The sequence below is a fragment of the Oryx dammah genome, unplaced genomic scaffold, assembly GCF_014754425.2.
Source record: "Oryx dammah isolate SB20612 unplaced genomic scaffold, SCBI_Odam_1.1 HiC_scaffold_23, whole genome shotgun sequence".
NCBI classification, from domain to species: domain Eukaryota; kingdom Metazoa; phylum Chordata; class Mammalia; order Artiodactyla; family Bovidae; genus Oryx; species Oryx dammah.
The window spans coordinates 93,106,112-93,124,081 of NW_024070207.1; the positions used below are offsets into that span (position 1 = coordinate 93,106,112).

Below are 17,970 nucleotides of genomic sequence, written 5' to 3' on the forward strand. Positions count from 1 at the left end.
CTCCTGAGTGGTTCCAAGCACCACACCCTAATCTTGGAAGCAAATAATTCCTGAAAAATGCTGGACAAAACAGGTAAGTCTTTGGAGAAATCAGCCAGACATGAGAACAGACAAATAATTCAACCATCCAAAGTAATTCCAGGAGTTTTTAAAGTATTTTACTATATGGGCTTCCCTGGTGGCTCAGTGGTTAAGAATCCACCTGCCAATGCAGGAGACACAGGTTCGATCCTTGGTCCGGGAAGATCCCCTGGAGAAGGAAATGGCAACCCACTCTAGTATTCTTGCCTGGGAAAACCTATGGACAGAGGAGCCTAACAGGCTACAGTCCATGGGGTCACAAAGAGTCAGATTCGACTTAGCGACTGAACAACAACAAATACGGTCATGATATTTGGCTTTGTGTAAACTGTTCACTGACAATCATTTTCTTTGGTTTGTTTTTCTTTTCAGCCCCACTGTGTTCTCCTTGCCTCAAAGGAAAATTCAGCACCTGTTAAACTTGGGGGCTTTGGGGTAGCTATTCAATTAGGGGAGTCTGGACTTGTAGCTGGAGGTAAGAGTACTTTTTTTAAAAAATTTCCTTCAAAACTGCATCACTTTTTAGGCTGATGTAAAGTTTTCAAACTAAATATTAGTCTATCCTCAGTGTTTCAGACCACATTCCACCCCACCCCAAAAAAAGTGCCATAATATAGGTTTGAATTTAATAATTCTATAATAATAATTAGAATTTTAGTCTCTTAAGAACTCCATCGTTTTACTCTTTGTATCCTCAACATTTAACAGGGAAGAGACCCAACATACAGAGATTAAAACAGTATTGGAAGAAGGTGATATTTGAGGCAAAGCGACTTTTAAAGTTGAACTGGCCAAATGAAGTCAAATCTAAAGTGTGTGGATTCACTTCTTTCACGTTATATCTGTGGCTGACTTTTAATTTCACACTGCTTTCTTCTTTCCGTTTGTGAAAGAGTCACACTCAGGCCATCAGTCTGTGTGTTTGGGAAGAGCAAGCAGATAGGAGCACAGACTGATTTTATTATTAGCCAAAGCAAACATAACTAGAAATTTCCCATGCCAGAATAAAATAGGAAGAAAAGTTAAAACCAACTTTCTTCACCAGTATGCAGAGGTGGATGCTAATTACAGATTCAAGTATTTGGTTTTATTTATTCCTTTCAGTAGATTCCAGCTCAGAATGCTGCCCTGTTTTTAGTTTTGTTCTTTAGTTATGCAAATTGCTTAGTTCTCCATTATACCAACTACCAGTCTTCTAGCCATTGCTTTCTATTTTCCATCTCCAAGTACTGCCAGCCTTCACAAAGAGGAAAAATATCAACAGAACCTTTTTAAACCTGTCATCTTTCAAGAATGCTTATATTAAATTAAAATACCAGACAAATGATAAATATCAAAATAATCTTTTACACAGAATATTTCATTTCATTTCATTTACTGTTACTAAAATATCAAAGCAGTATTAACATAGGCCATCTTCTGAAAAATGAGCTATGAGTCATAGTTGTAGTCTTTAAATCATTATTTACCACATTGCCTTCCAAAATTAAATTGTGTTTAGATTTTCTTCTAGTTTTGTGTTTTCTTCTAGTCACTCATTTCTAAGAATATGAGAAATTGCAAGTGGAGTATTGTTTTGAAAACTGATTATTTTTTTTCTAATTCAAATGAACTAGTGAATTCAAAACCTATGAAAAGTTTGAAACTGTGATCAGAAGACTGACCATAGGGTCAGGTAACAACATGCAGTTTAACCATAGAATCACTGAATCAGAATTCAAAGAGGCCTTAAACTTCTCCAGTCTTGTAAACTAATGATTGAATTCTCTCATAAAATTCCCTGCAAAAGACTGAACTCTAGTTTAATTCTTAAGGTGGCAAAGAATTCACTATGTCCTAGGACAGTTCATTCCATTTTTTAAAAGCTCCCTAACTATTGAAACATCCATCCTTACATTAAACAGAAGTCTATCTTCCTGTAACTTCCACCCAGGAGTCCTACTTCTGGCTTTTGGAGCCACGGTGAGAAATTTTAATCGTTCCACACGATAGTCATTCAGATGCTTAAAAACTGCCATCATGTCCACCTTTTTATCCAAGTTAACTCGCCTAGGTTGATTTAGCCATCATTCCTCACATAAACTGCTTCAGTCTCCTGACTACACCAAGTACGGAGCCAAAACCGAGCACATCTCCAGGCACTTCCAACACATAGAACCTTGAAGCTATCGCTGCTTTTGCTGCGGATCTTACATTCCTATTAGCCTCCCCAAATTGCATGAGCTTTTAGGACAACCCTGTTGTAACACTGGTGGCTCATATTAATCTTGTAATCAACTACAAATCCCAAGTTGTTTCTAAACAAATATTGCTGTTTAACTCTCTCACATCCACTATTTGTACAGATCACCCCCGTGTTAAGGCTACACAATTAAATAACTAATTCTGATGATTATATCCTCAAGGTTGATGGGATGATATGATATAAAATGAATTCCTTTTATATGCTGTTATATATATTGGCCATTTAGAGTCACTTTGTTTCTCTTGATCTCAATTTGCATCCTGTTAGCATTAAAGATGGTATGGACTTCATTTTACTATGTCCCTTGACTGAAGGGGAAAAACAGATTCATGACTTATCCAGACATTTTTTACGTTAGTCTATTTTCCTAAAGTCCACGAATCTTTCCCATCAAGTTTGTATTTTTAAAGCTGATTTTTAACTCACAGTGTATCAGTTGTGCAAAATTTATTTTTCTCAGTCCTTACAGAGTCAAAATACTTTGTGGTGGTCAAAATACTGTCATTTCTTAAACATACCTTTGCTTGCATTACTACTTCAAGTATTACAATGTCTTTAAAATGCAATCTACATATGTAGATAAAGGATAAATGATTTCTCTTATAAAAAGTTTTCATGTTGTTTAAGATACTTCTGAAAATGTATCAGCTCATTTGCTAATATCTAAAAGAAAGCTATTTCCCTGTTAGATTGGAATCTTTGATCACTGAGTCCTTCAAATCAAAAGTAATTCTGTCCATTATATGTCCTATATAATAAAAAGCCATTTACATATATTTACATGTTCCCTATCAGAAACTCAGCTGTTTGGAAACTCACTTATCCAGAATATAACTAGGAACCTAGAAAATAAATGTAATAGCAGCAAGACATTTTCTGCCCTTAGTACCTGTTCACGGTTCTCTCGAGTGAACATGTGAAGACACACTCTGAGGCTGACATGCTTCCATTTTTCAGAAAGTTTTGTTGATTGGCATTCCTTCATAGCTTACACCTGCCTTTCCCTCTGGTTAGAATGCCTTTTGTCATTTTGTGTATCTAGTTAACAAAGTATTCTTAGAAGCAGGCTGATTGTCACCATCCCAAGTTAGGTAACCCTGTTCGTTCTCTCCCATATTCCCATAGCTGTCTGGCCTACATGCCTTCATATAGCATTTCACACAGGGATTTGTAATTATATCAAAGACTGAGCTTTGTGAGGGCAAAGGGGGACCATGGCTTATCCCTTGTATGTCCCCAGTGGTCCTAGACCACTGTGTCTAGGACCCAGCAGGCACTTGGGAAATTTTTACTAAGTGAAAGAATCTGGTTTCTAATGAGTTTACAGTTTATAGCAAATTTTATGCAACAAATGAGGAGAAGACAAGGCCAGAGTAAGCATAGTGAAAGAAAATAAATGAAAGCCTGACCAAAAAAAAAATATGTTGAGCAGATATCAAAAGCTGGAAAGCACAGCAGCCTTTTATACTGAAAAAAATCAACCTTTATTCTCCAGGGTATGCAGTACATTTTTGGTTCCATACCAGATTTCTTTCATTGGTATCATGATAATAATTCTGAGTCATCAAGAAAAGGTTGAATTATGTGCAGCATCATATATAAAAGAAGTCAGGAAATTATAGAAAGAGAGCCATCCAAAATTCTTAAAGTAAAAAGGGGTGGGTGTGTAAAGATTCAAGTCCTAAAGTATAATGAATATGTACCTATTCAGAACAACTCCCCCTTCCCTGAGGTTCTGGGTAATAAGGTTTTATTATATTATCAAAAAAAATAACATTTAATTTTTTAACTACACATCTGAAGTGTCTCATGCACAGTGACATTTAATTTGGTTTGGTAATTTGGCTTCCCGTTCTTAGAGTTCTGTGGTCAACATCATAAAAATCAAGTGACCACAAAGAAGGAAAAGTCAAGTGATCACAAACCAGGAAATTGGGAAGGTCAGTATATGTTAAAGGGTAACTACAGTCCTTTCACATTCTACCAATCTGCATGAAATAAATTTTTAAAAATCCACTCCTATAAATTCTTTTATTTCCCTGGTGGCTCAGGTGGTAAAGAATCCACCTGCAATGCAGGAAACCCAGGTTCAATCCCTGGGACAGGAAGATCCCTTGGAGAAGGGAACGGCAACCCACTCCAGTATTCTTGACTGGAGAACTCCATTGACAGTGGAGCCTGGCGGGCTAACAGTCCATGGAGTCGCAGAGTCAGACACAACCGAGTGACTAACACATGATGAGCAAAATTTGTGAGCAAATTCCTTAACCAAAGACATGTATCTTCCTCAAGGATGAACACTGATTCTCCAATACCATAGTAGTCTTCAATCTAGATAAATGGAGAGAATCTCCCCCTGGTTGGCCAGGGCTGGCCATGGGGGCTCTTGACTAATCCCAGATTGAGACCTACATTTTGAGTTGCTTGGCCCTGTCTTGTAGTTAGAGGCAAGTTGCGTTTCCAAGCAGTATCCCAACCACCATCAGGTACCTGGCTGGTGCCCTGGTATGAGTACTCTGATCTCTTACCCTGCTGCTCCCTACTTTTACCATCTCCTGTCCATCAGACCAAGGCACATTTCTCCAAGGGCACTGCCCTGTCCCAGCTGTTAATGAAGTAGGAGGCTTAGTTCTCATCATTTCACGCTTCTTTATGTTACTTGAGGAAACTAAATGGGGCAACATGAAAATAAAAATCTTTCCTTCTAACTGGTACAGAGTTTTGTCTGATCTACCATACATTTTAAATAAAAATATTTTCACTCTCTGAACCCTGAACATAATCTCCTCTGTTGTGGGGGAAGAAGGGGATCCACAATTTTCAGCAAAAGAACATTCCCAGTACACAAGCTCAGAGCTGTTCCCAACCATTTCCATCCTAACCAGGTTTGGCAATCACCAACAAGACTTTATGATACAGGCTTTCTCTCTAGCTGGATTAGAAGATATGATCTTGGACTCAGGATGATGAGGTGAGGGGTGTGGGGAAGGGAAGAGAGGAGGGCACTGGGCCCGCCTAGAGCTAGAAGACCTGTCAAATCTGGCAGGCAGTCCCCTCCCACAGGTATTTCCCTAGGATACAAATCTTTTGTTCTACAGAAGAAAAGGGGGTGCTACGTCAAAGATGGCTACTGGTGTGCAAACAACTGCTTTCAGATTCCTTCCTGAAACCTAATTTTGATAGGAAAAAAGAAAAACACTTTAAAGAAGATAGAAATCAAAGAGAATCGAATGGGAAGAGCCTCATGATTTTGCTTTGGTTTATGTCATATATTTGCTCTCATTCTCTTCCATTATTAATATTTGAAGGAAGCTAAAATCCTATTATAACAAAATATCATTAACCACTGTTAATTGCTGCAATTAATTCCTAAAATCTACTGAACAGGATTTCGGATTCAGAGTCATATTCCAAGCAAAAGTTCTCAGCATTAGGTTTAATTTGAGACTTTCTGTTTGGCAGTCAAAAGTAATCTTTTTCTCCACAGATATTTTCTCACTTGTTCCCCCCTCTCCCTGCCACTGTCTCTGCTCTGTATTTTTAGTAATTTTTTTCAAACATGTGAAAACTATAAACTTTAAACAACTTCTTCATGATGCAAGAAATAGGTAAATATTTACCATGCACCCTGCAGAATTCAATAGGAAGTAGCAGTGTTAGAAGATAGAGTACCTCTCTCTCCTGGGCTCAGTATTTTCAAGAGGTGATTAGATAAATAAATTTTTTCTTTCTGCCTTTTTTTTCCTTGATTTTACAGAGGAGGGAAGAGGTGGTAATATTTACATTGTTAAACTTGTCATTCACACTGTTATTTTCAGTTTTCAAATGGGGGGAAACCCATTTTATGTAAACATTTTTTCCTTGATGTTGTCATTTTAAATATAGGGCGCGTTGGAACACCTCATTTTATGGCCCCAGAAGTTGTCAAGAGAGAGCCTTATGGAAAACCTGTAGATGTCTGGGGTTGTGGCGTGATCCTTTTTATCCTGCTAAGCGGTTGTTTGCCTTTTTATGGAACCAAGGAAAGATTGTTTGAAGGCATTATTAAAGGAAAATATAAGGTAATATATTATGAATGTTTTATTTTTCCACTGAGATTAAATTATTCTGAAAAAAAAATGTTTTAAGTTATTGTCTCTCTTTGGATTGTTTATTATGGTCAACATAGTTACCCCAGTCGGACAAAAGTTTTTTGCTTGCATCTTTGATCCACTAGCCTTGTTAGGCAACAAAGCTCTCAAGTAAATTTCAGAGTTGATCGCAGCCAAATTATCATCCAGATGACTGGCTTTAAAAGAAACCATTGCCTCACTCCTCCCTTCTTATTCCCTCTGTGCTGCCTCTAGTCCACCCCACGTATTTGGATTCCAACTCTGTGTTTAGTCCAGAAAACAGGGACCCGACTTGTCTTTGATACAGTATAAAGACCAGAGACCCGATCGGTGTTTCCCTTTTCTTCCACATTCTGGGCCCTCAGAGTCACAAAGCCACACTACAAGTCAAAATCTTTGACCACAAGTACATTCTAGTGAAACTGACTGTTTAGCTAACTCAAATTCATAGTAATTTGTTTGTGCCCCACTTATTTCAAATAAAATTCTAGTTCAAGGAAAGAATATGGAATACTCCTTGGAATTTACTGTGAGAGAATGTGAGATTTTATTTTACCCTGGGTAAGGTGTCTGTGACAGACCCGAGCCCAGATTTTAAAATATCCATTAGCTGTCTGGTGATCAAACCCATTTATTCAGGCTGAGCTGGAGCGTAAATTTCTTTGGCCCTTCTTTGTATAATTTGAGAAAAGGGCTTTATTTTTATTTCTTCATTTCTAAAGTAAAATGGAAATTTCATCCAGGTAATTTTAGTAATTCTTTATCTTACTTTTAGATTTAGTGTCTATTAACCTTTATTTGTTTTTGCTCTAGCATGCATGTTATTTTATTGCATTTTATGTAGTCAGCCCGCACAGCTGAAAAATTTGCCACTTACCTTCCAGGATAAACTGAAATGCCAGTATCACAACTGCATTTCATAATGTAATTTAGAGCCATTTTGGTGTAATTTAAATATTTCTATTCATCTTTGGCTACTGTGAATTGCAAACTACATGTACTGTTCCCAGACTTCTAATTAGTACATTATTACTTTCATTACTAAATAATTTAAGAAGCCATTACTGACATCATGAGTGGCTATACCAAAAAGATCTAGGAGGTTCTTGGAAATAAGCTTCGGGTTGGTTTCACTACCCTAGCTTATACACTTTATTGCCCTGTGCCACCTTGTATGGCTGATGGAATACAATGCTCTGTATGGGAAGCACAGAAGAGTATGTGTCTGGATATCAAATCAGGGCAGTTTATTTTGAGGAAGTTCTCCTTCCTCCCGTTATTATTAACACATGCACTTTCTATTCAACAAAATCACTGTTTTCGTTTTCAGCCATGCCTGGCAACATAAAAACCAAACACACAGGTTTATATTCATATAACACTACACTCCAAAACTGTGAGGCCCCTATAGTTGTTTTTTTTTTCCTCTGCTCCTCAGTAATGTTAGAATTTTATATGGGACTTGACAAAACTTAAGGGAAAAAAAGAAATGAAGGTAAAGTAATTTCAGAGTTGTGGCCTTATTCTGTAAACCGCAACTGAAGCTTGTGGAAGTGAGTCAGTGAGAATGGTTTGTACTTTTTTTCCTTGTGTACCATCGGCTTATATATAAAGGTACACAGATTTGTCTTTATTTAGATGAAGATCTATGGGAAAACTCTGTTAACAGAGAAAGACGTTTTACGTATAGGTTCTTCTACTTCTCTTAGAGTCAGTTGACCATTGGGGAATAAAATCAGTCCTTTCAAGGTCTCAGGAAACTGCTTGTAAGTAATCATCTCCCTTCAATCCCTGGAAATTGTGAGTGGCTATCAGGAATGCTTTCTCGTTGAATTTTGCCAAGTGAAATCACAGATACTAACATGTGAAAATAAACACAGTAATCTATCAGTGTAATAATAATACTAGCAATAATGATAGCTAACTCATACACAGTGCTTACTATGTTCCAGGAACTGTTCTAAGCACTTTACTTATATTAACTCTTTTCATCCTCACAGCAACTTATGACGTAGGTACCATATAATAAAATCTCCCACCTGCCTTCTTGAGCTATAAGCATTTGCTAATAATAGAATTCTTCCTTTGTGTTTGTTCAGTTGCTAACTTCCTGGTTTCCAAGGCAATGTGCTTCATTCCAACGGCTTCTTGGTATTTGATTTTGTCTATTTTTAAAGCATTGAATAGTTATCTTTGTTTCTTTGTTTAGAAAAAAATTTGGACTAGTAAAATATGTCCAAAAGTTTAACTGTTTTAAAATTTCCTATTCTTAGTATTCTAGTATAATATAGTCAGATGGACAGTGGCAGCTATACTATAATTTCTGTACCTGGGGGTTTAAAGTTAATAACATATTTACTGTTACTTGGCTAACCTCACCTCTTGCTTATACTCATGGCTTTCCTTACAAAGGCCCCAGGTTTTCAGTAGCTTAGCTTGAAGTACAGATCCATCTTTATTATCAGTGATGACTCTACTGGGCCTTTAAAAAAATACTGATTGTGTCAGCATTCATTTTTAAATTTTTGTTACTGAAAATTTCTAACAAAATAGGAGAGATAATAGTATAATGAACTCACAGCTTTAATATTTATCTATATCCAGCCAATCGTGTTTTATCTATATTCTACATGCTACTAGATTATTTTGGAGCAGATCTCAAAAATATTTTACCACCCTGGTGGTTCTTAACAACAACAAAAATTAAAAATCCTTAATCTCTATGAGTATTTTCAAGAAAATTTTGATGATACATTTTAAATGTAATATATTTAAAATGTCATAGTTTATAAACTACTACTGGTCTTAAATAATTTTAACTTTTTTTTTTCACTTTATTTTACTTTACAATACTGTATTGGTTTTGCCATACATTGACATGAATCCGCCACGGGTGTACATGAGTTCCCAATCCTGAACCCCCCTCCCACCTCGCACCGCATATCATCTCTCTGGATCATCCCCGTGCACCAGCCCCAAGCATCCTGTATCCTGCATCGAACAGAGACTGGCGATTCGTTTCTTACATGATGCACACTGAGGAAACCAAAATTGAAAGAGACACATGTACCCCAATGTTCATTGCAGCACTGTTTATAATAGCCAGGACATAGAAACAACCTAGATGTCCATCAGCAGATGAATGGATAATTTTAACTTTTTATTCTCGTTTACTAGCTTACTTGCTCTTTTGAGGTCGATAGGAGAGAATACTTTAGCTAAAATATATGCTAACATTTAATTTCAATTAATTTTTTATAAAGGACAAAAATATATTTCCCCAAGTCTATAAAAGATACAATGTCACCTTATATCATTTGTTTCTGGATATCCAATTAGTGTCTACACAGCAGGAGTTTTCAGCTGCCTCGCTTTCCTATTCAAATAATTAAGACTGCTTTATAGCCCTGTTTTGTTATCCCTTATATATTCAAGGGCTTCCCTGATGGCTCAGATGGTAAAGATATAGTCAGCCTCCTAAATTAATATCAGCTACTCTTTTCTGCCAAAGAGAAAACCCCGGATTGGGCTCCCTCATGAAAAGGACCAGGGAGTATACTTCTCAACCTCTGCTCACTTCAGAAATCTTACGACCACTTTCAGATGGTTTCTCAACACCTTTCCTGAGGACAGGTCATTCAGACATGAAAGAGAACATCATCTCCAAGATGGAGAAGAAGAAGCAAGGCTGTCTAAGCCCCATCTAATCACTCGCCTCCCTATTTCAAACTTGTCAACCGATCACAGTTTCAGTAGGATGACAGTATTTCAACAGTCTCACGGCATTCGCTTTTAATTAAGGGATCTGACAAGGGAAGTGATTACCGCTTAGAATTCTGCCTGTTAGACAAAGAAGATGGAACATTTTCCACTCTCTGTCTACTACAACAAAGCCTCACATTAGCCAGAGCAAAATGTCTGATGCTAAACCTTGGCCAGATTATAATGATTCGTGTGTACTACAATGCAAGCGGTGATTTTATTTGGCTTTAAAGTGATGCGGACTTTATTCTGCATCTTTCTCCCATAGAAAATGACATGGGTCTCTGCCGGTTAAAGCCATGGCATTGTTTACAGCTCCTGGCAACAGACAGCTCCTACGTGCTCACTCAGTCAGTTTCCTAATATTAAATAGGGAGTGAACCCTGCTCCATCTCTTCCCTCCTGTCCCCACTTGTCTTCCCAACTCCAAGCCCCAAGCATTCCTTTCCATTTCTTCCTGGTTCCTGGTCTCAGACATACTCCTTTTCCCAGGAGTCTTCCAACTCTTTTCCTCAGAGATCCACAGCCTTGCTCATGAGTCCTGTGTCTTAGGAACAACTCATAATTTATTTTTTTGTTTGGCTTTAGGCGACTTACCTTGTAGCTTAGTTGTCTCATCTCTAAAAGAGGGGGAAAAGTCACTTCACTAAGAATAACATACAAGTAAATTGGGTTTTTTGTAAGGCCTATAGTAATATATTTTTTCCTAAATGCTGAAAATGACATACAGTGACCAAAGTATCCTATTAATAAAAGCTACTTTGTGTGGCTTCACAGTTACTGTTAATTCCCAGTTTTAAAAACAAAATATTAAAAACACTTCTTTAAAATTTTTAAATTTTATTTTAGTTCTTTCTAGATCAAAGCATTCTCATCTGCTTAGAGTCTAGATGCTAGACTTTTTATTTTACCTGAGATAGAACCTGGAATCGTGAACATTCTGTTCTTCAATTATTTAAAATGTTATTATATATCTAATCAGAATATGTATAAAGAATATTTACTGATGCAAATTCTCATGTGTTGAACAATAGGAAATATATGACCTCAGTCCTCTTCTTCCTTAGAAAGCAAGTCTTTAGAATCCGATTTCTCTACTTTGCTACCTGAATCTTATTTGCATTGAAACAGTGTAGGGATATTAACAGTGAACATTAACATCTCACTGAACCTAACTGTGTAATTTTCCTTTCCCCTCTTCAGATGAATCCAAGGCAGTGGAGCCATATCTCTGAAAGTGCCAAAGACCTCGTACGCCGAATGCTGATGCTGGATCCCGCCGAGAGGATCACTGTTTATGAAGCACTGAATCACCCATGGCTTAAGGTATGTGAGCTCATAGGTGGCACTTTGTTTGGACAGTTCCAGTGACAAGAATGCATTACTCTGTAAGGTGCCCCTTTCCGCCCTTTTTTTTTTCCTGAGCATTTTTTCATTAGTTTTGTTCACCTTATTTACTGTTTCTATGCACTCTCTGTAAACATCTAAGAGGATGTTTCATTTTAGTGACATTCAGCTTCATCACAAGAGGGTAAGAAAGAGAATTAAGGCAAAATCCATCCCAGAGGAAGGCTTGTTTGTTCTCTACCAACACATCTTCCAAGGATGCACAACATGAACAACAGAAGGAGCACTTAGTGTGTGATATTTAAAAAGCGATTATCATTGCTTTGGTTGTGACTGTATACTTTATAGCATTATTTTTATTTCAGTAGATACTAGATACAGATTTATTTTCTTAAGAAAAAGATTTTTTTAATTTTATTTATTTATTTATGGCTGTGCTGGGTGCTTCCCTGGTGGCTGATGGTAAAGCATCTTCCTGCAATGCGGGAGACCTAGGTTCTATCCCTGGGTTGGGAAGATCCCCTGGAGAATGAAATGACAACCACTCCAGTACTCTGGCCTGGAAAATCCCATGGATGGAGGAGCCTCGTAGGCTATAGTCCACGGGGTCGCAAAGAGTCAGACATGACTGAGCGACTTCACTTTCACTTGGGTCTCCACTGCTACATGCTGGCTTTCTCTAGTTGCAGCAAGAGGGGACTACTCTCTAGTGTGGTATGCAGGCTTCTCGTCACAGGGACTTCTTATGTTGTGGAGCAGGAGCTCCAGGGTATGTGGGCTTCAGTAGTTGTGGCTCCTAGGCTCTAGAAAAAGCAGATTTTAAAAGTTCTTTTTATATCCTATCCTGCCAATGAAGTATCACTATTAAAGAAAATTATAACTTGGGGCTTCAATGAGATAGTACTATTTGATGAAGACATTACAGTGTTCAACAGTTCCAGGAAATTCTCACTTTACAGGTGAGAAAGCTAAGCCTCAGGTTAAGAATCTTGCCCCAAGTCACAAAAATTGTTGAAGCTGGAATCAGGATTCAGCCTACCACACCCCTTTCCCTTGTACTCAAGATCCTATCCTATTCACTTACTCAAGGTCAGCGCTCCTACTTGTGAGCCCTTCCCTGCATCAGCACCTTCCAATCTCTGTGGGATCTAACAAGCTACCACTTATTTTCATTACACACACACACATGTTCTCCTAACCCTACAACCCGCTCCAGCCTCTGCCCCTATTCTCTAGTCCCCTTGACAGCGAAACTCCTAGAAAGTGTTATTTCTACTCACTTTCCTCAGTTTCTCCCATCTCTTTCTCTTGAACCCACTCTAGTCAGGGTTGCAATCCTACCAACTCCACTAAAATAGCTCTTGTCAAGTCGTCAAGTCACCAGTGACCTTCACGTTGCTGAGTCTAGTGGTCAGAGCTCATGATTCTCCCTCTTGGCATATCAGCATTTGGACATCCATACTTCTGGAACTCTGTCCTCCCTTGGCTTCAGGGCACCTCTCTCCCTGGTTTCCCTTTTACCTCTGTGGCAGCCCCTTCCAGATCCTGCCGATTCTTCCTCACCTCCCTGCACCATGTCTTCACAATGGAGTGCTACAGCCCGTTGCTCTTCATCTTCCTGTCTACACTCAGACCCTTGGAAAGTGAGAGTGAAAGTTGTTAAGTCGTGTCTGACTCTTTGTGACCCCATGGACTATACAGTCCACAGAATTCTCCAGGCCAGAACACTGGAGTGGGTAGCCATTCCCTTCTCCAGGGGATCTTCCCAACCCAAGGATCAAACCCAGGTCTCCTGCATTGCAGGCAGATTCTTTACCAGCTGAGCCACCAGGGAAGCCTCAGACCCTTGGAGACCTCATCTATTAATAGTTTTAGTGGCTTCAAATGCTATCTGTACACCTTGAGTTTATACCTTTAGGCTAGACCTGTCTCCTGAAGTATTATTAATTTAGTTTACCATTTCACTCCCTGTTACCTCTCTGACTTCACCCCTTCCTACTCTCCTCTTCTCGCTTTGTTCCCTCATGTCAGCCTCCTTGCTATTCTTCAGACAGCAGGCCCACACTTGCCTCAGCGCCTGTGTTAGTCATGCCCTTTCCCTAGAATACTGTTCCCCAAGCTATCTTCATGGCTTATTCCCTCACCATCTTCAGTCTTTGCTTAGATAGCAGCTTCTTAGTGAGATCTTCCCTGACCACCCAATTTAAAATTTGGGGGAAGAAATGTCCCCTGCCACCAGTATTCCCTACCCCCCTTCCCTGCCTTACTTTTTTTCCATAGCATTGGTCACCATGAGACATACTTACATTTTACTTATTTGTTTCTCTGTCTACTTCCATAAAATATAAGCTGCATACAGAGCAGGAATTTTTGTCTCTTGGTTCACTTCTGTATAGAACCTTTGAAAGTGTCTGACATGTAGTGTGTGCATGCTAAGACGCTTCAGTCGTGTCTGACTCTTTGCAACCCTATGGACTGTAGCCCACCAGGCTCCTCTGTCCATGGAATTCTCCAGGCGAGAATACTGAAGTGGGTTGCCATACCCTCCTCCAAGGGATCTTCCCCACCCAGGAATCAAACCTGTCTCTCTTATCTCCTACATTGGCAGATGGGTTCTTTACCACTAGTGCTACCTGGGAAGCCCCTAACATTTAGTAGGTGCTCATAAATATCAGTTAATGATTTCATGAGTGAATGTATAAATGTATTCACACTACTATACCATGCTAGCTCCCCAGAAATTATGCAAAATAATAATACTTAAATATAGGTTAATAGTGTATCTTAACAGTGATGACATGGGATAATAGTATGATTGAACAATGTTGAGATTCCAGTAGATCTAGATTCTCCTTAAGAATATTACTTTTCACATCGGCATTCAATCCTCTGATACTCAGCTTTAGTTATTCTTGACTTGAATTCCCCAGCTATAGTTATTCCTGACTTCCTCCAGAAAAGAGTGAACAGTTCTGAGATACTTTCTTAGTACTTATTTTCTCCCAGGAATAAACAGCTCAGGGAACCTCCTGATTTTCCTTTGCTTTTCTGTTTCTTATCATGAGGATCTTTTTTTGTTTGCAGCTAGTTTAAATGCCAAGTAACAGTGAAAATGGCAGCCATATTAGTCATTTTTAATATCCTTTAGAAAATTTGGCTTTCATTATCTTGCATCTGTTGACTAATAATATTTATTTTTGGAAACTCTTATCCCTGCAATGATTATAGTTCTTTTGCCAAATAATCTGAGCTTAATAGACAACAGATTTCTGGCACCAGAAAGACAAAAGGCAAAAGTGTCAGTAACTTAACTGAAAAAATTCCTGAAGACTGTTCACTACAGTGTGTTATCTGAAGATGGAAGAATTCAATGAGAATGTTATCAAGCTGATGAGAACAGGCTTATGTTATATTTCAGTACTTTTCCATGTATACTTTTAAATCATTGCTGTGCATAGAAGTGGTGGTAATTTAGCAATGGCTAAAATTTAAGCTAAAGTTTAAATATGAAAAACTGAGTAACTGCAATGTAAAGAAATAAAATGATGAAAATCCTTGTAGTAAGAAGTACCAAAAGTCATGATACCACTGTTTTGTGTCAAAAAAAAAAATTATTCTTTCTTTGGCAAGACCACAAAAAAGTCCTATTCAATCATGACATATAAAATGGGAATTTGAGTAAATAGACCAATTAATATGTGAGTGTCTTGAGGTTGTTAAATTATACTTTTATCTAAATTAGTGCTGTTTGCTGTAAATATTCATTCCAACAAAAGTAAGACCAACTAAGATTTTAATTTTCTCACAGATAATTAAGCTCTTTTCACACCCTTTGTAGCCTTAATATGTAGATTCCAAGTATATTGACTATAATAAAGATGAAAAGGATATTTATATTAGCCTAATCAATTTGAATTTTGGAATAACCAATCAACACATCAATTAAATGTATATTTAGCATCTCGTGTGCACAATGAACAGTGAATCAAACACTTCTTTAAATGCAAGACACACTGCTAATCAGATTTTCCTGAATTCATATCACATTACTGTTAGTTTCAAGTAGGACTATTTAATCTGGAAAATATTATTTTTATTCTTTTGTCTTAGTTTTATAATGCTGTGGAGTTAATATTTACTTGTTTTGTGGTAAGAGGTACATTAATAGACTTTTTTTTAATCTTATGATTTCATTTGCTTAGAAAATATCAGGAATCATAATTTAAGCATAATTTTATTTTAAAAAAGTTTTTGACTGTATCATTCCCTCCCTTTTCACTTCACTGTCTGTTATCTTCTAAACTTCCCAACATATTAAAGAGAGAAAGGCATGGTGAGACCATGAAATGGAATTTCAAATGCTGTTGATATAACATAGAGACATAGAAAGATAACCTCAAAGAAGTCACACGTGAGAGGCATCTCACAAGAATACGGGAGTATGGGCCCTGGAAGACTAACAGGGCACGTGAGTCACTGTAGGCTAGTGCTACACACTAGCTAGTGGGGAGGGAGGCTGCACATGTGAATACAACTAAAGGGGCCATATACCCACGTGGGAGGCACAGAGGAGGCACAGCATTAGAAGCGTTCAGGGTATTCAGGGAAGGGGTCAGGAAACACGTATCATACAAAGGTCAGCTATTTAAATAGGGTTGCAGTAGACTGAAAATTTGGTTTGAGGGAAGAATATATCTAGAATGCCAAATTTGGTACTTTAGATATTAGTGTATAGAGAGTCAAAAGCTACTGCAAGCTTTTGAGTGATGCAAAATTATATGAGCAGCATGCTCATGTAATTCCTTTGGACACTGTGCACAGGTGGGTTACCTGTCAGGATACAAGCAGTAGAGGCAAAAAGGTCCTACAGAAGCTGGTCTGTCTAGCCAGGAAGTGACAGTGGCCAGAACCAGGGAGTCATAGTAGGAGTGGGAAAGAAGTATCCAAACTGAGAGTGATTAAGGAAAATTGATGAGGCTTGGTGAATGAGTGGAGATATTCAGAATTAGGAAGCCTACAGAAGGGTTAAAGCCTGTAGAGTAGAAGTGTTTAAATTTAATTTAGTTGAGATTTTCCTGGTTCTTAGTATGAAGAGTAATTTTGGATAGTGTGCTGGGCATTTTTAGTATTATTGTTATGAGACTATGATTCTTATTTAAATCTTCTATTTTGGTAGGCAGTTAATCCAATTAGATTCATAACACACATCCTAGCCCATTTTTACATACTATGATTCAAATGCCAGTTTCATTTTCAATGCCTTTGCAATACTCATCTAGTCTGTCCTTCTTGTATGCTACCCAGGGGCTAACCAAATGTTGGTGAGGATGTTGAACAACTGGAACTCATACCTGTTGTAGGAATGTAAAATGGTACAGCCACTTTGGAAAACTGTTGCACAGTTTCTTAAAAAGTTAAACATATTCTTACAAAATGACCTAGCCATTCTACTCCTACATGTTTACCTAAGAGAAATGAAACTTAGGTCCATACAGAGACTTGTACATTAATGTTCATGGCATCCTTATACATAACGGGCAAAAACTGGAAACAACCCAGGGTGCATCAACAGGTGAATGGATAAACAAGTTATGGTACATCTATTCAATAGAATGGGCTTCCCTGGTGGCTCAGACGGTAAAGAATCTGCCTGCGGTGCAGAAGACCTAGGTTCGATCCCTGGGATAGGAAGATCCCCTGGAGGAAGGCAGGCAACCCACTCCAGTATTTTTGCCTGGAGAATGCCCATGGACAGAGGAGCCTGGCGGGCTACAGTCCATGGGGTTGCAAAGAGTCAGACACGACTGAGTGACTAAGCACAGCACATTCAATGGAATACCCCCAGCAATAAAACAGAATGAACTATTGATACATGCAACAATGTGGGTGAAGCTAAAATATTTAGGCAGAGTGACTAAAGTTGGATAATAATTAATATGTACTGTATTATCCCATTTATATTAAATTCTAGAAAATGCAAACTAAAGTAACAGAGAATAGATCAGTGGTTGCCTGGGGATGGGGAAGGGGGTAACAAAAGAGATACAAGAAAGCTTTTGAGAGTGTTGGATATGTCCGTTATGGTTGTGGGGATGGTTTTATGTTTGTATATGTATGTCAAAACTTATCCCATCGTATACGTGCAGTTAATTGTATGCTAATTATACCTCAGTAAAACTTTTTCAGGACAAACTACATTCAGAGTCTATCTCCCTTTCACTGTCTTTATTGTTTCCATCTGGTTTTATCCACCTTCATTTCCCCCTAGATTACTACAATAACCTCCTAACTGGTCTCCATGCCTTTTTTTTTTTAACTCTCTCCTTTCCAATCTAGTCTCAACACAACAGCCAGAGTATTCCTCTACATTGTCAGATCACATCACTCCAGCTGCTAACCTCCCAGTTGCTCCATCTCCCACTC

The 17,970-nt window shown here is 38.1% G+C and overlaps 1 protein-coding gene across 9 annotated transcripts in view; it reads left to right on the plus strand.

Annotated features, from left to right (window-relative positions):
- CASK (calcium/calmodulin dependent serine protein kinase) overlaps nt 1–17,970 on the plus strand; it is a 392,189-nt gene that overhangs the window by 258,511 nt on the left and 115,708 nt on the right. For all 9 annotated transcript variants that reach the window (XR_005725457.1, XM_040266154.1, XM_040266155.1 and 6 more), the window contains 3 exons: nt 454–556; nt 6,212–6,387; nt 11,404–11,526. Coding sequence is in view for 8 of the 9 variants with exons in the window: in XM_040266154.1 (XP_040122088.1) it covers nt 454–556; nt 6,212–6,387; nt 11,404–11,526 (402 nt within the window). In the remaining variant the exon portion in view is untranslated. The remainder of the gene's footprint in view (nt 1–453; nt 557–6,211; nt 6,388–11,403; nt 11,527–17,970) is intronic.